This window comes from Zalophus californianus, chromosome 17, assembly GCF_009762305.2.
Source record: "Zalophus californianus isolate mZalCal1 chromosome 17, mZalCal1.pri.v2, whole genome shotgun sequence".
Classification (NCBI taxonomy): Eukaryota; Metazoa; Chordata; class Mammalia; order Carnivora; family Otariidae; genus Zalophus; species Zalophus californianus.
This window is the reverse complement of record NC_045611.1, coordinates 43,735,710-43,757,063: the sequence shown is the minus strand read 5'-3', so window position 1 is coordinate 43,757,063 and position 21,354 is coordinate 43,735,710. Positions and strand designations below refer to the sequence as shown.

Below are 21,354 nucleotides of genomic sequence, written 5' to 3'. Positions count from 1 at the left end.
CACGATTTACCTGTAATTCTGAGTGATGGCCTCCCGCCCCCTGCTCAGGCTGCCAGGCTTCCCTCGGCTCGGGACCGGTGTGGAGAAACGGGAGCTCCTACCTGCCCCCAGCACCATACAAACCGGAAGACCACCTCTCCAAACATTGACAGACTTTATTATGGGGGGTTCCCACCTGGGAACCCACCCTCTTAAATAAAAAAGTGCATAGAAAAGAAGGGATTTAGAAACCTTTGTACAGTATCTACATCCTGGGCCCCCAGGGCAAGAAGGGGGCGATTGCTGGGTGGGCTGGAGGGGTGGAGGCAGGGCCTCTGCCACCTGTAGGCCCACAACCACCCTCAACAGGAGGGTGGGGGTGAGATGCTCTGGGAGGGACTCGGGAGCCCCCAGACTCGGGGCACGACGGCGGCGGGGTCGGGCAGCCGCGGCCTTAGTTCAGGAAGCGACGGCAGCGCTTGGCGCCGCAGTTGCAGGGCAGCTTGTTGCTGGCATCCTCGATGGGGAACTTGTAGTCATAGGTGAGCTCCTCGCCTCGCAGGATGCGGCGCAGGGCGAAGATGACGATGTGCTTCTGACCCTCCACGTGGATGACCCGAGAGAAGCAGTTGGGCTCACACGAGTGGTTGATGAAGCGCGCGGCGTTGCCGTGCATCGTGGCGTCCACCACGTCAAAGTCATCCATACGGAACATGTAGCACCCGATACCCTACGGGGACCACGACGGGGCCGGTCAGGTGCTCCATTCCCACGGCCCAGCCCCCCCCCGCCTCCTCCCCCCGCCGCTTCGCCCACCTCATCCCCATGGCCCCGTGGAGCCCACCTTCCCATCGTAGAACTTCTCCCGCTTGTCGGTGAGCACGGAGCGAATGACGATGCCGGAATACTCGATGACCATCTCGCCGGCATCGATGTTTCGCTTACAGAACAGGCCCCGCCCGTGGATGGCAGATCTGCAGGGGAGGATGGGCCAGGGGGAGCTCAGGGGGCAGGGGGACAGAACCAAGGCAGCCCCGCACTGGGGCACCTGTCCATCCACCCAAGGGGCATCCTCCCCCCCCCGACCCCACTAACCTGTAGACACCCACAGCCTCTTTGGATGTCTTCTTGAGGTGGCGAAAGCGCATGGCCATGGGCAGCTCCAGGCTGGTGGCACGTCTGGTGGGGTCAGCAGTGTCACAGGCCGGTACCCAGGAATGACCTCTCTTGCCCCTGGTCACCCTCTTGAGGACCCTTCCAGAACAGCCCCAGCACCCCGGCCTGCCCTCCATACCTGGTTGACCTGAGCTGCACCTCATCCTCTTCCTCGTCACAGGTGGCTCCCTCGGGGAGCACCCGGTGCTGGGAGGCCAGGAAGTTGAACATGTCAAAGGTGCACTTCCTGCAGCAGGGAGGGAAGGAGGAAGGAAGGAGAGAGGGTAACAGTCATTCCTTCCAAGAGACGCCACCTACCTACCCTCTGGCCCGGGCGGGCTGCTAGCAAAGGAGAAATACTGCTACCCCCGGAGACGGAGTGAAAGGGGAACGGATGGGGCTCCCTCTTGTGCCGGGAACTCCAGGGGTACTTCTGGGGCAGCCTGGCATCTTCTCCCAAGCCTCGGTTCCCAAGCTCTAAAGACCTAACCGCCACGCCCGAGAACTGCCCCCGGGCTGCCCAGGCGCCTCACCGGAGATAGACCTCGGCGCGGGCCGCCCCGTGGGGATTCAGGGGCGGCTCCTCCTGGCCCTCTCCCTGCTGGTGGTAGCGGAACTTGTAGTGCTGGCAGCGCTGGGCCCCGGGCAGCTGCTCTGCCAGGAAGATGACAGCATCGTGGTGGATGCCCAGGAGCCTCGCCCCGCTCATTCCTGGGGACAGAGGTGAGGACACACACGTCGCGTCGGAGGCCCCTCTCATCCTCTCCGAGGCCTCCCAGCTCTCCGCCCGCCGGCAGCCCCTCCACTTGCCACTGAAGGAGAGATGCCGGAGCCGGGCGTGCCCTCGGGCCTCTTGCACCTTCTCAATCAGAGTTCTCCACGCCCCTGAGGAGAGAGCAGGGCCGGAGCGGTCAGGACCGGGGTGGGGCGGGGGGGAGGCTCGACCGGACACCTTCCCTCCGTCACCACCACTCCCGACTCACCCTCCAAGCTCTCGGCCTCCACGCTGAACCCATCCTCACTGCTGATCTCAAAGCGCAGATGCGGGCCAGCCCGTTTGGGGGCCTGGTTCTCTTTGTCCTCTGGGGACGGAGGCTCTTCCTCGGAGCTTGAAGCCTCACCTGGTCCCAAGCAGCAGGTCAGAGCAGGTGAGGATCACCCCTCCTGGACCCCAGGGTCCCAGGTTCCTCACCCCCTCCCTTCCTCTCCCTGCACAAGCACAGATACTTGGTCTGAGGGCTCTCTTCCTGCTCTCATTGCCCCGTGAGCCCTACAGGATGGACATCATTTTTCTCTAAAGAGCCCGCGGTCCCTTTTCTGTGAGAGTTCCTGGAGAGATGAGCATGTCCACAGAGGCTTGGAATGCCCTGGCTCTGCAGGACACGCTCTGACACTCTGGCTCACTCCAACCCATTTTACCAAAAATGCCCATCTACCCCTCATTCTTCTCTCACAGAAAATTAGAAGTACCAGAAGTATATTTTGCACATGCATTTTTTTATATGCAAACTTATTATATAGGCTCCTACCCACAGAGTCGAGTATATGTACGTTATGAGCAATTTAAGGGACTTCTCAGGGGCTAAAGATTTTCAAGACGGAACAGACAGGACTTGCTGCTGTAGGAGACGGGGATGTGAGAGCCAGTGGAGGGTCAAGGACAACTCTGAGGTTTGGGGCCTGAACAACTGGAATGGTAAAACTGCCGATGATGAGACAGATGGTGAGGGAGAGGGAGGAACAAGTTTGGGGCGAAGGCAGAGAACTCAGTTTCGGATATGCTGAGTCCGAAATTCCTCTTAGAAAACCTGCCCTTGCAACCTGCCGGTGGAGACGGGGAGCAGGCAGCAGGATCTAGGAGCCTGGCTACCAATCCACCGGCTGTCAGAATAAGAGATGGGATTTAGAGCCATGAAGTAGATGAGAACACCCAAGAGTAAGTACAGACAGAGAAGTCAAGGCTGGGGCCCTGGGACATGCCTAAGTGACAGGCTGGGGCAATGAGGAGGCAGGATTGGGGTGGGGGGGGAGGGGCGGGTGTTGGAAGCCATCGAAGGAAGTGCTACAAGGAGGTGGGAGGGGGGATCAGCTCAGATGTAGCGGCTCGCTCAAGCACGGTGGGTGCGGACTGAGGGCTGACCGTCATGTCTGGAGGGGGAGGGTGGGGAGAACCTCAGTTCGAGTGGAGCGTGCTTTAGAGGAGAGGCAGGACCCACGTGGCCACACTGGCTCCCCACACCACTCCTCTGGGCCAACCTGACCGTGTGCCCTCCCAGCCTGAGGCAAGACTCCAAACCTGATTTGCTGTATGACCCAAATCATCTCCAGGCCTCAGTGCCTCTGGGTTCACCTCTGACAACTTCCTCCACCTCCTCTTTGCCCTTACCCCATCCTCACCTCCATTCTGTTCCCTGAACCCGACAGGCTGACTACAGGGGCCTCACCCGGGCGCTCTCATTGCCTTCTTTCTCACGGCGCTCGTTCTCAGCTGCAGTACACTTGCTAACGTACGTGTCTGTTTCCTCTACCAAAATGTGGCGTGGTCCCTAAGGGTGGGGACCTGTCCGTCATGGTCACTGCCATATCCTCACGCCACCTCTGACCCCCATACGCAGTCTTTCAGTTAAGCGGTCTCTTGTGTACCTCGCTCCGCTTCCACGCTCAGTAACTCAGCGCTACGTAATGAGACAATCCACACATCCGGGCAGGCCTGGGGCCAGGAGAAATTCCGAGCCTCAGGCTGCTCAGTTACCAGCTTGCTTGGCTGTAGCCTACCCCCTCTCCCATGGCCCTCTGTAACCAACAGAGCACTCACTGCCCTCCCGGCTTCACCAAGGCTGTCAGCCCAATCCACTCCACGTACCCCTATCCTGGGTCCGGATGGCTCTGCACGTGCACTGACCTCCCCTTTCCTCCACCTCAGCGGCCCCCTATTCACATCCAACCACCACGCCTCCTCCCACGTCTGCTTCCATCCACAAGCCCCCTTCACCCTCCTCCGTGGCTTTGCCACTCAGCCCTCATACAAACCTCTCTGGGCTGCCGCCCACCCTCTCCTCTCAGACCCTTAGCCAAGCTTGCCGGCAAGATGCCTGGGTCTTGTTTTAGCTTCCTCATCAACCACTGTCTTCAATTCTAGACCCTGACACAACATCCTTCCCAGCCAGTACACCAACCCTAGACCCCACATGCCTGGGGTCCTCTTAATTCTCCTTCCTACTCTTCCTGCCCCTCTGGATCCTAGATGAGCTCCATCCTCGCTGGCTGACCCCCAGGTGCTCGTCTGGCTGCACGGCTCTAAATCCCGTCTCTAATTCTGACAGCCCCCACACCAGGGACCTAACCCTCCGACCCTGGCAGATCAGGCTCTGAAGCCGACCCCCTGGCTCTTGGGCACTTTTGAAGGGCCTCTCATGTGGAGCTGAAACTTCATCTCTCTGCCTTTTTCTGCCATGGGCCAGGAGCTCCGGGGGCATCTAACTCCGAATACCTAGTCTCAGGCTCAGAGCCAGACTGGTGCACAAGGTCTATCTTTTGAAGTGGACTGACTCCACATCTGACCATCACCCAGCTGAGGCAAGCATAAGGAAGGAGGCAGGGAGAGCAAGAGGCTGGTCCCTACCTGAGTAATGGTGCCACTGGGACTCAAGCAGCAGGTCAGGGGGACCATCGGGGGCCCTGGGAGGACCACCTTCTGGGAGTGGCAGCAGAGGGGACCGGTCCTGGAGGAGCCTGTGAGGAGAGACCTGTCAGAAAGAGGAAGGGATGGAGGTCCCAGAGCCTCCAGGGAAAGGGCGCTGGCTACTCACCTCGGACTTTCCTCCCCAGTGGGTTCCCCAGGCTCATCCAAGTCGAGAACTCCACGCACTGTGGGCGTTTTCATCCTCACTCGGCTAAACCTGGGGGAGGAACCCCAAGAAGGCTGAGCTGCCTTCTCCTGCCCACCTCTCTCACCCTCCTCCACAGACTCAGCACATTCACTCACCCGCTGCCACTAAGCCCTGGACCCTGGGGAGCATCCTCCAAAGACTCTCTGTCTTCCTCCAGCCGGGGGGTCTTGTTTGGGGGAGGCGCTGGTGGGGAACGGCCAGAGAAGGTGGACACCCTCTTGACGCGGATGGCCTGATGAGGCGGGCTGGGGGGCCCACTGCTCAACACCAGTGTCAGTGGAGGAGGGGGTGGTGGTGGGGCGGGGCGGACCACCCCTACCACTGGCAACACACCCAGCAGAGGTCCCGGGGGCAGAGTCCAGGAAGCAGGGGCTGTGGGGGGGATGGGAGGGGGCAGAGGTGGCTGCTTCACCGGGGGTGAGACGGGCTCACCCTCCCCAGCCATCTTCACAAACACTTGCCCCAGCTTGTTGACAAGGATGATTTTGGATGTGGCAGGTTTGGGAGGCTCAGGGGCAGGGCCCAGGCTCAATACCCGGACCCCTGGGGCCCCAGGGAGCCAGGCAAACGTCCGAGTGGGGTCAGCTGGGCTAGGGGGCAGGCCCTGGGGAGGCTGGCTGCCATTGGCCAGGGGAGGTGCTGGGGGGAGGGGCTCCTCTCTGGGCCCAGCACCTCCCTCCCCAGGCCCCCCCAGGTTCTTCAACACAAAATCCACAATTTCTGATGGCAAGTCCTCAGGAGGTCGGGTTCTGTCCCCTGCAGCCCCGATGACCCCGGCCCGGCCCACTCCTGGCCCCGAAGGAGGAGTCCCCTGGCCCCGAGGCTGCTGGACGGCCTCTGCCTCACTGTCCGTGCCGTCATCCACTCCATCCAGCTGTTCGATGCGGGGGGCTCCAGGAAGGGCACCAGGGGCCAGGGCAGGGCCAGACACCACAGTCACAGGGAAGTGGACATAGCGGGGGGTAGGGCTGGCCTCTTCCTCTGAGCTGTCCCCTGGGCCCCCGTGGCCGCTCCCCACTGCCCCCGCAGCCACAATCTCTTCCTGGAAGGGCTCAGTCCCCAGCAGGCTGGCCGCAAAGTCCAGGTCAGCAGCACTCAGTCCTGACACCACCTCCATGTCCTCAAAGTCTGGGCCCAGGTCTTCAGGGGGTGGTGGAGGAGATGGGGCTGGGCCAGGGGGAGCCAGCTCCCCTGAGGTAGGCGTGAGGGCTCTAACGACTGAGGTAGGAGGGGGCACCCTGAGCTGTGGGGAGGTTCTGAGAGGGGGAGAGGCCCGCCGTGATGCCGGCAGCCTTGGGGCCAGGGGGCTGGGACGACGGGAACGTCTGGGGGGAGCTGGGAAGTCCAGGTCTCCCACCGTGGGGATGTGGTGGGTCAGAGAAGATGGACTTCCTGTGGGGGGAAGGGTCAGTGTCAGCCATGAGCTCCTGCCTCACCCACCCACCCCTCTCCCCGACACTCCCAGGTACTCACCAGGGGAGGGCAGGGGTCCAAAGGAGACACCCCCCAAGGGCCTCCGGGATGGTGAGTAGTTGGGCACTTTGATTCGAGCCCCCGAGAAGGAGCGGGGAGCCAGAGGAGGGGCACTGCTTGGATCCGGCCGAAGTGGGGGGTCCAGGTTCTGAACAGGTGAGTGGTGCTCAGGAGCTCCAGGGATAAGGGCATCTGCATCTGGAAGGGGGTCCACATGATCTGGGGGCTCTGAGGAGGCAGGAGAACGGCATCAGGAATGGCAGGGGCTCTTTGTCAAAGCCTCTCCCTACACACCCTCCCTTCTTTTGAGCCAACCGAGCCTTTCCCACCCCTGCCCAATGGTCTGGTCACAACGTGCACCGGTTCCCAGTCATCGCCCAGGTCCCACACCCCTCTGTGGCTTCTTCAAAGCCTCCACACACAACTGGATCAGGGGCCCTTTGTAACCCCTCCTCGCGCATCTCTGCCACCTCCCCTGTTCCCGGCTGCCTACTGTTCTGACTCAGGCCCCGCATGCCGCGAGGGGCACTGCCCTCTCTCCAGCAGGGCCAGTCCTACCACTTTCTCACCTGTGCCGCGCATCCCTGCCACATCAAACACATCTGCCACATCCTGGCGCTTGGAGCTCCCCATTACCTGACTCCACCCAATCTGCGAGAACAAATCTCTGCCGCCTCCTCCCAACACTCTCCTGCTACCAGCCAGGATAGCTGCACCCTCTCCTCCCCTCTCTATTTCATGTCATGCTCCAACCTGGCACAAACCCCTTCCCTGCAAACACACTCCGAAAATCTTCCTCCTCCTATTTGGCCCACAAGCTCTCCTTTTACCAGTCTCCAAGCCCAATCTTTGCTGTGTGCCATCCGGCTCTCAGCGACATCCCTCAGCACTGGCATGGCTATAAGGGAACTGATTTGGCTCGCACCCCGATGCCAGGACTATGTGCAGAGCAAGTGCCCTTTCGGAGCTGCAGTACAGTAGAGCGCATGCCTTCCTTAGAGGGCTGTGGGGAGCATCTCGGGAGCACACGTCCCAAGTCAGGTGGCTATAAACACTGTCTAGAAGCTGCTCCCCACTCCCTAAGCAGGTGGCTCTCCCCTCACTTCCTGTGAAACGCTGAGCACAGTCCCCGGCACGTAATGCAAAGCTGTTAAGCGATCAGTTATTGCCGTTATGACGAAGGGAAGAATAGCAAACATCCTAGGGTTTCTTTAGAGAAGAGGGGAATGGGGTTGGTGGGTAACCACTTGGGGAGGGCAACATTCAGGGAAGGAAATGAGGGAGTTCCAAGGCACGTACCTGAGGAAGGGGCGGGGCTGTGCACAATGGTCTGATTCTCCTCTGCTGCCTCCAGGTGAACTGGCTCTTCCCTCGGACCCCACGGCCGATACTCCAGAATACGACACCGATACCAGCAGCGCCGCCGAGCATCCACTGTGCTCCAGTACAGACGGGAGCACCTGTCAGGTGGGCGTGCGGGTAAGAGGGTCAAGACAACTCGGGCGTTGGGCTCCTGTCCCGGAGTCCTTCCACCCCACCCAGGCCCCCTGGGCTGCTCACTGGTAGCCAATGGGGAAGAGCCGTCCCTCGCAGTCCGAGAGATCAGACAGGGTACCCAAGGAGTCAATTCGGATGGAGCCTATGATGCAAAGAGATCAGGAGGGTGGGCCAGACAGGGTCAGGAAGACCAGGGTAGAGAGCAAGAGGCTTACCAATGAGCACATTGATGGCATCAGGTTCGAGCCCCGTCAAGAACTTTCGCTTAAAGTTGATGCCCTCGAAGTCCACATAGACTCGGCGGAGAACATCAAAACCATCAGGGGTCACAATCTCCTGGAAGGTGGGTGGCAAATGGGGTTGCTAGATTGGTGAGGGGCAAGGGGGATGTGAGGGAAGGCTCTGAGGCAGGGACTGGACAGCTGGGGGCTTGGCTCAAGGACTCAGGAAAACAAGGAAGACACTAAGAGGCAGCTGGGGACAGGGCTGGGGGGGGTGCAGGGGTCTACGAGTGTAAAGGGAAGAGAAAGCAGCAGGGAGCTGTCTCCCCCGTGGTTCTGGCTCACCTTGCCATCCAGCAGGTCTGTGTGTTTCTGGCAAAAAACTTTCTTGTCATCCTGGAAGATGCAGTAGCTGGCCCGGGCACACATGAAGTGGAAGTTGCTGAGGCAGGAGGAAAGGCAGCAGCCCACTGTGGCTCCAGGCTTCAGGCAGAGTTCACAGCGCTGCGGGAGGAAGGGGCTGCTGAGGGGAGAAGCCAGTGACCGAGACCAGCGTCTGATGCTCAGCATCACTGTCCTTGAGACTCTGCTTGGGCCCGTCTAGCCCAGAGCCTCGCAAAGCAAAGGCACTCATCAAACATACCCTCTTCCCTAGCTGCATCCAGGGCCAGGTGCACATCAAAACTACTTCAGATTTTCTGAAGCAATAGGAAGAAAAATAACATCTAACACCAAGCAACATCTACCATCTTTCTCACACCATTTAAAAAAATATATTTAAGTAATCACTACATTCTACACGTGGGGCTTGAACTCGTGACCCCAAGATCAAGAGTTGCATGCTCTTCCCCTCTCATGCTATTTTAATATAAAACCTGTATCATTTTATTTAATCTTCACATTTGCACCACCCCCCCACGCCCCCAGTACGTATCACCTCATGTCTCACTTCCTGAGCCTGAGATGTTATACGGCACCACGTCCCACACTGGCGAGGAGGGGGTTCTAACCCAGGCCATACCTCACCTCACGGGGACCCAGCAGGAGCTAAACGTCACACAGTAGAGAAAGCCTCCAGCACAGGATCAATCAACAGAAGCTCTTCTAACTTTTAATCTCCCAGGCTTCGGGCCCAAATATGGGGGAGGGAGAGCCACTATCCCTGAAGCACCAGAGTCCTGGGACAACCAAAAACGGCACCCAGGACCAGCAGTGAAAGGATATGGTGGGGTAGAAGTTGTGAAACAAGAGCGGTTTCCCCTGCAGAGGGTTGGGGGGGCTACCCGAGACCCTGGGGCTGCCCACCTCTCTAGGCCCGGGCTCTCACCATCTGCCTCCCTCGAGCCACAGCAGCATGCACGTTTTTGAGGGAGCCATCATTTTCCTCAAACACTTCAGCTGACCAAATGGCACAGTTGACGTGTGTCCACTCATTCTGCCCAATGTATAGGAGCCGTCCTGCCTCCTGGGGGCAGAGGAGAAATGGTGTGAGGGCAGGCCCCAGGGACTAGGCCCCACAGCCTGGAGCTTCACATGGTAGCCCTCACCTTAGAATCCGCATCCCCATATTTGAGGCAGAGCGCACACTGACGAGGGTCCTCCAGGTGTGAGAAAGCAGCTGGATCCTTGCCCTGAAAAGCTGGAAGAGGTGTGGGAAGGCAAGTCCCAGAATCAGGACCTAGAGCTTGCCCCACCAAGTCAGGGGCCCTGGCTTCCAGTCCCCACTTCCCAGTACCTGCTGAGGGGTCCCCTGGAGGCTGCCCTGATTCTGGGGTCTCTGGTTCCTGCTGCCTCCACTGAGCGTAGACATGGTCCAAGGATGGGGGCAACACGGCATTGGGAAGAACTCCGCTGTGGACAGGCAGGGTCAGCATCTGACACGTCTAACAAGGGTGGCCACCCACAATCTTAGCCTTAACATGCCATGACACACTTGGTCCTCTCTCCATGTGGCATTTCTCCCAGTCTCCCAAATAAGCCAGGACCCCTCATGCCACCTATGACACATGAAATGCTGCTCCTCATGCCTGGAATACTCTTTCTCCACATCTTGGCTCGGATGTCATCTCTTCCGAGAAGCCTTAACCCTAAGCACCTTCTCTGGGCTCCCACAGCTCCCTTGACGTTCTCATAACCACCCTGACCATCTGGATCATCAGGCACTAATGTGCCTCCTCCAGCCCCCAAACATGGCTTACTCACTGCTATTCCCCAACACTACCTTGCACAAAGTAGAAACGAGGTGAGCTAACTGCACAATCTGAGTCTTTGCTGGCCTAGAACCCCTGAGGATGCTCATCCTGGTTCCACCACCCTCCAGACCCTAACTCTGTTCCTTGTCTATTCTCAGCCCAGGATCCAGACCCTGGATTTCCCAGGTGCCCTTGCTTTTGCCCTTATTCCCTGGTTCCCCTCGTGTTACCCAGCCCTGCTCACTTTGGCAGCCGGGTACTCCGTCGCCAGTACTTGGGGTCGTGGGCGTCGAACCAGCCGAACGCAGACTCCAACAGCTGGGGAGTGGGTTAACAGAATGAGAAGAACTGGCTTCCCCCAGGAAAAGCTGGTAGGGGCAGCATCTGAAGGACCCACACTCTCCTCCCCACTACCACTCAAGCCACTCCACAGACATCCCCCAAAGTTCCCACCTTCAGTAGGAGCCCCTTCATCTGGCCTCCAGCCCGGCGCTCTGGGGTCTCTCCTTCTTCTGAGTGCTTCATCAGGATGCCCACCATGTCCTCCATAAAGCTGTGCTGTAAGGGGGCTTATCAGGATCAGAGCCCCCACCCCACCCACAACCCCCTCCTCCTGGAGCCCACCTATTCCTCTCAGTGTCCCACTCACCACAGACTTGTAGTGGCCTTCCTCGAAGCGCCGACTCACGGCTTGCAGATCGCAAGGGCCTGGGTGCAGCTGCTTTCCAGCCTGCCCACACTGTAGAGAGAGAAAGTCAGCAGGGCTGGTGCTGGGCCTGGCCCCACCCCATCCTACCTCCCGAGCAACCCCCCGGCCCCAGACCTGAGTGCACAGCAGCAGTGGGCTGGCCACCTTGGAGCTCAGCAGGCCCTGGAGCACCTGGCGCAGGCCCCCCTGCAGGGCCCCACTCAGGGCCTCTCGCCAGCGGGGGTGCGTGGCCCCTGCACACGGTCCGCAGGTGTACAGCACTGAGTCCGGCAGCCCAGAAAGGATTTCATAGTCTTCATCTAAAATAGCCGGGGTGGGACAGGACAGAATGGTTCGGGAGGACGTGAGGGCTCTCAGCAGCCCAGAGGAATTGCCAAGGACGCACACTGATGACACCTGTCCCAGGAGAGCCTGTGCTCGGGGCAGGACAGGCACCCCGTGCTCCCGCCCTCGGGGCAGAGGCGGCAGCCCGGCCCGCTCTGCCTGCTCACCCGAGAGCCCCTCGCACTTGGCGTGCACCCAGTGGTCACACTGCGCGCACTGCATCATCTTGCTCTCGTAGTCGTTGTCTTCGTAGCAGCGCGTGCAGATGGGGCAGAAGTTTCCTGCACAAAAGGGAGGAGAAGAGCAAGTCAGGGGCTGGGGCCACGACCTGCCCCTTGGCTGCTGTGAGGGCTGCCTCCGCTATGCCCCGTCTCGGGTCCCTACCACCCTTGAAACGCTGGCTGAGAACACACCCTCTTCTAGCCCTACGGCCCCAGCGCCGCCCAAAGAACCTTGCGAACTTGCCGCCTGAACAAACGGGAATTCCAGGTTTTCAAAGTGACCAGTGGAGACTCGAGGTGCCCCGAGGCAGGTGAGGGACCACTGCCACAACGGGGTGCAGGCCGGCTCCCGCTGCCCTGAGGGGAACCGCGTCCCTCTCCCTGAGGCACTAGAGAGCCTTCTGCGGGAGACTACCCTGACAGAAGGAAAGGTTCCGGGGCTACGAGAGGGCACAGAGAGCCGCTAGAAAACTGTGTCTGTCTTGCCTGTCTACGAGCCTGGCCCACTGCCCGGTGTCCCTCAGGGTCCAGGTTCCCGGACAGGTCCCCACCTTTCTCATAGAGCTGGGTGCACCTGGGGCAGAGGCTGTAATCTCCGGACCACTCGACGTCCCAGTTCTTGCCTGGAGTTGCCCCACAGCTCTTACAGCGTACGCAGGCTGAGCAGATCTGGGGGGGGGGGGGCAGGGTGAAGTTAGGGGGAGCAGGCTGGAGCAGTGGGGGGTACAGTGGGAGGAGATGGGCAAAGAGGAGTGGATGGTAAGCGAGAGACAAACGAGGAAGGACGAGTAAGAGGAGAAAAGGTGCAGGAGAGAGGTGGGGGGGGCAAGACCAAAGTAGGGGAGACCCACAGAGGAAGATGAGGAGAGGAGGTCAGGAAGGGGCAGCGGATTCTGAGCCCAGGACCAGAGAATGCATGAACCCTTCTGCGTTTTGCAACCACTCTGTACAAATTCTGCACATAAGTCTCATCTATGTGAAGTTTTGAAAGAGAAAATGCTATTTATCAGATAAACTCTCACAAGGACCTCCAACCTTCCAGCCTGGGGGTGGTAGCGGCTTTAATTAGAACTCCAATGCAAGGGGTGTGGGCCTCATCTCTCACCCAGTGGCGCCGTTTGCGTGTGGCCCGGGTTGGGTAGCTGGGACCCAGGCAGGCTGGGTGATAAGCATGGCGGCAGCGCTCACACTCCAAGAGGTGCTGTTGGGAAGTTGGGAGAAAAACAGCAATGGCAAAACCTATCGGCACAAGCATACCCCTCTCCTCCGTGCCTCCACCCACTCTCACGGCTCCTGTGCCCGAACCTTGGATCCCCGGCCTTTGCGCCCACAGACATGGCAAAACTTGCAGCGGCGGCAGCACCAGGTGTCATGATGTTGGGGCAGGGGCCGCTCGGCCTCCTCCAGACAGAATGGATGGAAAGGGTCACAGCAGACTTGGCAGAACACCAGCTGGGGGTGGAGAGGGTGAACAATGGGCACAGTGTGAGGCCAAGAGGCCAAGGGATGAGACCCTGCTGAGAGGGCCCAAGCAATCAGGCAGTAAGGGCCAATGGAGACCTGGGGGGCTGTGGAAAAAGGCGGGGATCCAACCTCATGCAGGCCTTTGCTGGCACACAGCAAGCACACCATCGGCGGGCCCCCTGGCACGGAGGTGAGCACGCTGAGGCCACCCATTAGCCACACGTTCTCCAGGTCACAATCCTCCTGAGGAAAGAGAGGACACGGGATCAGAGAGGAGCCAAAGCCATCTTTAAAGCCCTGGTTTCTCAGCTACAACCAACAGGTTTCTTTCAAACACCGTCCTCGAGACCCTCTCCCTCAATGCCATACCTTAAAATCCACACGGACCCGGTGCACTCCATCAGGGGACTTCTGTTTTCCAGTCCAGCCATTGGGAAAAGAAGCAAAGGGGCCAGGGGCCAAAGCATCCTAGGGAGGATGGTGGTGGTCAGAAGGCGGCCGGCCTCGCCCTCTGCAGACTTCTCTGCACACTGTTCTCTTCCCCGGCCTGCCCAACCCTGTCTTTTGCCCAGATCCTACTTTGCTTTCCAGAAGGACAGACCTGCCTTACCCCTCAGGGCCTGTCCTCTGCTGTGGACACAACACGGCACTCAGGTGAGCCCGTTACCCTGACTTGCTAGGAAGCTCCTGAAGGGCAGGAGCCATGCCTTCCACAGGGCTCAGGGTTCTTGGTGTGGGGCTGTGCTGACCTTGTCCAGGCGCCTTCGGGCCTTGAGCTGCAACACAGGCTGCAGGGTGGGTTTGCGGGGCCGGCTCTGCTCCTCGGGTTCTGGCACCGGTAGCTCTAGGCAGCACACAGAAGTGGTGAGGGTCCCCCTCCTTCCCTGCCCCATTCCCTTTCCTCCACACCCCCCGTTACCTGGATCCCCATGGCCGCCTTTAACTAACCAGTAGGATGACTTTTAGGCCTGGCTCGAACGCACCCATTTTCCCTGTCCACCCCAAACTACCTCTTCCTCTGCACTCAGCTACTTTCTCTATCACACAAATACAGCCCCTGGCCTGGAAACCCCACCCCCCTTCTACACAAGACACAGGACTGAAAGGGGAAACAACGAGCAATTCGCACCATTCTCTCGGGGGGTCCGACGCCGGGGAGCAGGGGGACCCCCGGGCTCTGAGTCATCCGAGTCCTCGAAGATATCATAGGAGGGTCGCTGTTTGACGCAGCGCCGGGCTGACTTGCGCTGCAGTAGGAGGGAGTCCTGCTCCTCGGGCCCTGGGGGGGCCACCACCTCCTCCCGGGGCCCCCCAGCTCCCGCCCCCCGGCGTGGGCCTGGAGGACCAGGGGAGGCCTCAGGAGATTCATCGGAATCCCAGGGCAACAGCGTCTTCACTATCGTCCGGCCTGTGGGAACAGGGGACTTAGTAGGATCTGAGCTCAGCCAGAGACATGGGACATTGGGATACAGAAAAGCCAAAAAGAAGTGGGGCAAAAGAGAACGAGTACAGGAGAGACACGGAAGCACAGGATGGAGAGATGACAAAGGTAACAGACTGCAAAGATAAGGGAAGGAGAGCAAAGAAAACACTGTTTCTTCCACACCACGATCTAAATAAGGTTGTGTAAAGAAAGACTCCTCAAACCTCGTTACCTTTTTTAGCCAGCCGTTCCATCTTCCGAGCCTCTATCTTGTCGCACTTCCGGTATCTGGGGAGGGGAGCAGCACGTCACCAGGGTAGGGGACTGGTGGTCTGGGGGAAGAGAGGAAGCTCTCCACAAGGATGCCAATCCCACTGCTCTGGCGGGGCAGGAGGCCTGGGTGACTTGACAACCATGGGTGGCAACAAGAGGCTGCGCCCTGGCTACTCACACACAGCACTGCTTCTTGGTGTTGGGGCCCCCAAACTTGGGCTTGTCCAGGCAGTTGACACAGGACCCACAGTCCTGCACACGCAGGCAGCCCCGACAGTGTCCACACCGTGCCATCCGCATCTTCTTGCCATGATGGGAGGGCAGCGAGCGCCGGGGTGTATGGGCCAGGGTCCCTCCAGACCCTGCAGGCTCTGAGTCTCCCCCAGGCCCTGCTGACTCCACCTTTCCCCGCCGAGACCGTGATGGGACACTCTCAGTCTCAGACGCCGATGATGTATCTAGTGCAATGGAGAGAAAAGGATGGAGCCACAAGGCCATTAGGCCTTTTACCTCAGTTCCCTGTTCTCCCCTAGATCTCATTCAATTGGCCTTCTGGCCCTCCCTTTCCCACGGTGTTCAGGCCCCAGGTGCCCCCAAATCTGCTCTAGGACCTAGCACCCCAACCCACCTGCCACCTGCCCCAAGCATCCAACTCAGCTCCCTCTCTCCTCGGCTCTTGGTGCATGTGCTCGCCCCCGAACTTGACACAGCTGTCAAATCTTCCCACAACACACCCGCCCCTACCCTCCGTGGCGAGGTCCTGCCGATCCCGGAGAGGGAGAGCACTGAGGCGGGGGACGTCTTCGGGCACCATGGCCCGGGCCTGACCTAGGGCCACAGCAGCATGACGACAGACATGTTTGATACGGGGGCCTTGCACAGGGGACTCGGGGCCCTAGGGGAGGAGAAACCAGGAATACGTGTGGGAAGTTGCCCCCTGCGCTCCTGCAACCAGCCTTCTTCAGAGGGCCCTGCTCCCACTCCATACCGACGGTCTCTCTCTCTTAGTTTCCATCGATTCATCTTCAGGCCTGACAGAACCTCTATCCGAGATCTGCTTGACAGTCCCCACGACTTCCTCCATCGGCCCTCCAGGGCTTGGCTGGTAGGGGAATAAACAGGGTCAGAGGCTGAAGAGTGAGAAAAGATAGGGCCGGGGGGACTAGCATGGGGGGAGGGCCAGGGCCAGGACCAGGGCAGGGACACAGGCAGCTGAGAAACGGAAGGACGGGCTCTAAGGGTTCCTTGAAATACTGGAGGGAGTCTGAGGAGACAGGGGGCGAATGAAAATTGAGAGAATGGAGAGAATTGGGGCCGGACGGCTGGGTGCAGAAACCTAGCCCAAGCGCCATGCTCACCGGCATCAAAGACGCCACCTTCTGCTGCTGCTGCTGCTGATCGATCTTGAACAGCTGCACCTTGGCTCTCTTGAGAAGGCTGAACATTTTCTCCTCCACACCAGACAGCGGTAAGGAGCCCGAGGCCGCGGTACGGGCCTTGTCCAGGGGCGATGGCGGCTGCAGGTGCAAGTGCGGCTGTACCTGCGGCGGCTGTGCTAACGCCTGGGGCAGCAGCTGGGTTGGCAAGGCCTGTAGGGGCTGCTGCAGCTGAGCCTGACACTGCTGCCCGTTGCTCAGAGCTGGAGCCCCAGGAAGGGGCACCTCGGCCTTGACAGGAGTGGCGACCACGGGGGCAAATCGAGGCAGGCTGAGGTGGTTGGTGCGGCCCGCTGCCCGTGGCTCAGGCTCAGCTGGAGAGTCATCGGCGGGAGGAGGCTCTGGCTCAGGGGCTTCAGGGGCCCCAAGAGGAGTAGTAAGCACCGATTCGTAGATCTTCAGGTGGGCTTCGCTTGGGGTAAACTGGGGTGCCCGAAGGAGCAGGGGCCTCCGGGATGGAGTGACAGGGGCAGGAGGTGGGGGCGGGGCCGGTGGGGGGGCAGGAGGAGGAGGGGGCAGTTCCCGGGTCAGCGAGGTCCAGCGAAATGTGGGTTCCCTCAGAATGGACCGTCTCTTCTCAGGGAGTGGGACTGGGGTAGATGGGGGAGTTGGGGCACGCGGTGGAGAGGGAGCTGGTGCTGGTTCTGGGGGGGCGAGTGGGGAGGTGGCAACAGGAGGCCGCAGAGTAGGTGAGACTTCTACCTTTAGGGGTTTGGGGGGGTCTTCATCCATAAATCGCCGGGGTGTCTTGATGACTCGGGAGGAGCGGGCACTCACCACAGGCATAATAAACTGCCGGATATTCTTCAGGAAGGTGGTACTTTTGGGGGCCACAGTGGGGCTGTCTTCCAGAGGGCCTCCTGTGATGGTGCTGGGGGTTGGAGTGGGGGGAGAGGTACCCTCCGGCACTGCCCGAGCAGCTTCTCGCTCTGCCCGCTGGCTGGGAGTCAGGGGAGGCCGGCCCCTCTTCCTGGAGCATGTAGCTGGGACCACTGGAGGAGGGGATTCTTCCTGCTCCTCTGGGGCAGGAGGCGGTGGAGGCGATGGTGGGGGCAGAGGGGACACTGGGGGTGGTGGAGGGCAAAGTGGGGATGAAGGAGAAGTGGAGGGGGGTGGGAGGGGTGGAGGGGGTGGAGGAGGTGGAGATGGTGGAGGAGGTGGAGGGGGTGGAGGGGCGGCAGGGGCTGCAGGGGCTGGCGGAGTGGAGGGTGGGGATGGCAGCTTTGCGTCTTCCTTTTCCTCTGCTGGCATCACCCCTTCTGCAGGTCCGGCTCTCTCTACCGTCTCTTCTCGCTCTTCCTTGTCCTTCTCTTCTTCTGTCTCCTTCTCTCCCTCCTCCTCCAGCTTTTGCTCCTTTCTCCAGCAAGGGCCCTCTCCCTGTCCAGATCCAACTCTTCCTTGGGGGGCACCCTGCCAGCTTTCCTCATGTTGATCTTGACCCTGACCTGATTCAAGTCCCAAGGACAACTGTCCCATCTTCACTTTTTTGGCCTTTGAAACAAACTTGATCACAAGAGGGAGCCCGCCTCGGCCTCGGCCTCTACCTCCACGGCCTCCTCGCCCAGACTGTCCTCCACGCTTGGGGGTCCCAGGTCCTGGGCCAGGCCCCTCCTTGCACTTCCAGCTGCCAGTTCGATGTTTTACAGGAACCACAGGAGGTGGGGGCTCAGGTTTGGGGATTGTCACAGCTGCTTCTGCCACCACTACCGCTTGTTGCTTCTTCCTGCAGGGGCCTGCTGGCCGTCCTGGGGGCCGTCCCCGAGACCGACGTGGAGTGGAGGGCTCACATGCCCGGCTCCGCGGGGCTGGGGGTGCCTGGGCCCGGCGAAGAAGTTCAGTCAGTGCCTGCACCATCCGTTCTGTGCCCTCCTCACCCCGTTTCCGGGCAGGAGTCTTTGGGGGGGTAGGAGCGACATCTGCTAGGCGAGGAGGCGGAATGGGGGTCATCTTATGCTTGCGGCCCCGACCTCGGGGGGCTCGACCTAAAAGGAGAATAGGCGTGGGGAGATGGGTCAAGCTAGCCCTGCAGACTGAACAAGGCACTCCAGGAGGGCAAGGACTAAGTTTTACTTGTCTGTATCCCCCGCAGCCCAGGCTAGCTTGAGCTTTGAACACAGAACACGCTATGTAACTGATGGAGACTCTACTTAAACAGGGAAGAGCTGACATGAAGAGCAAGAATAACATTCCTGTAAAGCTATAGAGGTAGAGTTTCCCCGTCACTCACCTCGCTGGGATCGGAGCGCAGAGCGCAGGGAACTGGGGGCCACATCTTCATCTGAATGAAAACCCTGAAACTCCTGATTTAGGGGACCAGGGGTGGAGGGGAGAAACAGCAGTCAGTGCCAAAGCCCTTGTTCCACCTGAGACTCAGGTATGGAGGTATATCCCCCCAGTTTCCCCCTTACCATACCCCTACTTTAGAGAAAAACTTATGACTGGAAGCTAAGAAGAATAGAAAAGAGTCTCTCCCTCTCATCCTAGGGATGGAGGCACAGGGTATTTTGAACCCCCATCCCCTGTAGCAGACTACACCAGCACAGCCATCAGTGGTTCGCTGGCCCAGAAGGGAACAGAACTGGGTCTTCTCAGGCCAGGCAGTAGACACTACCCTCAGACTCCCTCATCCTCCAATTCAGAAAAAGGTGGAACTACTGTTTACACATTCTCAGGATGCAGTTTCCTCCTGAATGAAGATGGGAATAGGGGCACTCAAGTCCGGGGTATGCGTGTGTGCGTGCGTGTGTGTGTGTGTGTTTCAAACGGTGTGTGTGTGTGTGTGTGTGTGTGTGTTTCAAACGGTGTGTGTGTGTGTGTGTGTGTGTGTGTGTGTGTTTCAAATGGTTTACCGTAATAAGCTCTACTCTGAGCCCTCAGGTGACTACAAACTGTCCTAAATAATACAACCCACACTCTCCTGATTTTTCTGAGAGGCTGGGGATAAATCCTGAGCTGTACTCGGACCTGCTAGAGTTCCCAGCCTCAGCCTTTACTCCATTTTTCTTCAACCTGTGCCCCCAAGAAGAAGCCCTCCATCATGCTACCATCTCTCCACTTTAAGTAAGTGGAATCCGGGTACTAGTGAAACCAGCGATGTGTCAAGAGATTATGAGGCCAGGTGGAGCAGCCTACAGATAAGTGCCCAGAGAGCCCTAGCCTGGGTCCACTAAAGCCACGCTGCTGCTGTCAACCACCACTGGTCGGGCATGCAGTACCCATAGCCTTCTCGCTCAAACCTCTACCCCAACAGCTTTGCCAACTACCAAAATCATCAGCCTGGGACACTTCTGCAGGACGTGCCTCAGGCCCAAGTACCCAGCTGCAGCCTGGGCTTCTCTATATACTTTCAGAGGCCTTTTTCACGGACAGCTCCGCGCAGCCTATCTCCCCCCAGGCCTATTTCCAGGGCCCCTTCCCTCCGCAGGGGCCCTGAGAACCTCGCTTCTCCACTCCACCCCTCAGGGCCACCCAGACCCTTGGAAGCCCCCGGCCTCCGCCCCGCCCGGCGTTGGGGACGCCTCCGACTGCCTCACCTCATCGTCGGATTCCTCGTCACTGCTCTCCTCCTCCGGCACGCAGCCTCGGCTCAGGCCCCAGCCCCGGCCCCGGCCCCGGCCCCGACCCCGCTGAATGCGCGGGCCGGCCCACAGGCGGCGGAGCCGGCGCAGGCCCCGGCGGAGCCCCAGCAAACGGAGCAGGGCCGTGTCCTCCCCGGGCTCGGCTCCGCCCGGCCCCGCCGCGCTGCCGCCGCGCCGCAGAGCTACCCGCACTCTCTCGGCCCCGCTGCCCCGTCCGCCGCGGCCCCCGCCCCCGCCGGAGCCCCGCGGCCGGCCCGGGAAGCGGCCCCGCGCGGAGCCAGGCCCGGGGCAACTGCCGCCGCCCGCCGCCGCCGCCATCTTGGCACCGTGAGAGGGGCCGGGGAGGCGGGGGGAGGGGCGGCCCGTGCGCAGGGCCGGGGGGGAGGGGAGGGAGAGGTGGGGCGGGGCGGCTGCGGCTCACGACAGCAACCAGCGCCGCAGCGGGGCTAGCGGGAGCCGGGGGCTGGGCCGGCCACGCGCGGGGCACCACGGGAGCGGGAGTCCGAGGCCAGTCGGCAGTCACCCTTAGACCGCGCCAGAAGAGCATAGACCCCGTGTTGCGGCCGAAGAGGAGTGACGCGCAGGAACCTTCGGGAAATGTAGTCCGGGCGCCTCGCTCCTTCCGCCGGGAGCTGGGGCCGCGAGAGCTGGGACTATAGGGTCCTAGCCGGACCCAGAAAACCATCTCCGGGGCCGCCGGGAGGTGTGGTTCTCGCCCCAAACTCCTCCCATTGTTCTTGGCGAGGCCGGGGCACGCATGAACTACCACTCCCAGGGTGCAGTGGGCTTTGGACCCTGGGAATCCTAGAGACATTGGGAATCCTAGAGACACTGGGAAATGAAGTTCGCGATTGCAGGAGGCGTGGGGTGGGAAAGGGGCCGCCGCAAAGGATTAGTTTCAGTTGGAGGCGCCACTTGGCTGCCGTTCTGCAGAGCATGGAGGGAAGATGCTCGAGAGGCCGCAGCTTTGAGGTCCTTCTGCTCAAGGAGAGGAGGAGGGTGGAGCACGCCTTCCTCGAGCCCCGGGCTGGGGGTTCCCAGACTCAGATTCTGCGCACCGTTGCTTGCTGTGGAAGGGGCGGATAACTTGGTTTCTCACAGCCTCCGCCAACAGGGCTTACTGCTAAGTCAGCCTGGACTTCGCGGCCCTCGCGGGCCCCTACCTATGGGGAAGAACAGGGAGACCCGGGAGCTGGAGGTGGCCCCCGCACTGAACAGTGGATGCACAGCCACGAGGGGCCGCCACAGGACAAGGGGCAAGACTGCCTTTCCCTCTCCCCCGCTCACAGACTAAAATCTGGACTCGGCTTCTGGTCCTGAGAGGGCACAGGAAACTCTTTATTTTGATGGAATCGCCAGTCCCCGCACAATTAATTTTAACTCGTGCAAACTTCACTGCCCACACCCCACACGGGCTCGCTGGCCCAGACTTCTGGGGCCCGGGGCCATCTGGGAGAAGGCTTTCAGCGCCTTTCCTGCGGTGCTTCTTGGAGCCGAATTTGCTAGGCTGCCAATAGCT

At 60.2% G+C, this 21,354-nt stretch overlaps 1 protein-coding gene across 7 annotated transcripts; it reads right to left on the bottom strand.

Annotated features, from left to right (window-relative positions):
* Positions 1-137: 137 nt before the first annotated feature.
* Positions 138-20,283, bottom strand: KMT2B (lysine methyltransferase 2B). Of its 7 annotated transcripts, none has more exons than XM_027617621.1 (37): positions 19,791-20,153; positions 18,485-18,557; positions 16,180-18,239; positions 15,810-15,923; positions 15,566-15,716; positions 15,000-15,279; positions 14,781-14,836; positions 14,255-14,533; positions 13,875-13,969; positions 13,495-13,593; positions 13,255-13,368; positions 12,967-13,113; positions 12,767-12,862; positions 12,213-12,330; positions 11,608-11,721; positions 11,231-11,415; positions 11,057-11,146; positions 10,861-10,965; positions 10,652-10,725; positions 9,951-10,066; positions 9,763-9,854; positions 9,543-9,680; positions 8,561-8,719; positions 8,210-8,330; positions 8,058-8,136; positions 7,797-7,957; positions 6,498-6,725; positions 5,120-6,416; positions 4,944-5,033; positions 4,757-4,866; positions 2,118-2,255; positions 1,945-2,019; positions 1,668-1,845; positions 1,274-1,381; positions 1,075-1,158; positions 824-953; positions 138-709 (listed from the first exon to the last, which is right to left on the bottom strand). In XM_027617621.1, the coding sequence occupies exons 1-37, from the start codon at positions 20,151-20,153 to the stop codon at positions 434-436; spliced, it is 8,193 nt and encodes a 2,730-aa protein (XP_027473422.1). In that variant the 3' UTR covers positions 138-433. The 7 variants fall into 7 exon arrangements, 4 of the variants coding, with proteins under 4 accessions (XP_027473422.1, XP_027473423.1, XP_027473425.1 ...); XM_027617623.2 differs by having other exon boundaries at positions 568-709; positions 796-953; XM_027617622.2 differs by lacking the exon at positions 15,566-15,716 and having other exon boundaries at positions 15,002-15,279; positions 19,791-20,283.
* Positions 20,284-21,354: the final 1,071 nt, after the last annotated feature.

Excerpts from the sequence above, each read along its gene's own strand:
- KMT2B (XM_027617621.1), bottom strand. The coding sequence starts at position 20,153 with ATGGCGGCGGCGGCGGGCGGCGGCAGTTGCCCCGGGCCTGGCTCCGCG. Across the intron at positions 15,280-15,565 it reads GCAGGACCTCGCCACGGAGG|ATACATCATCGGCGTCTGAG; the intron begins GTAGGGGCGGGT and ends CCATTGCACTAG. Across the intron at positions 13,594-13,874 it reads CCCGAAGGCGCCTGGACAAG|GATGCTTTGGCCCCTGGCCC; the intron begins GTCAGCACAGCC and ends CATCCTCCCTAG.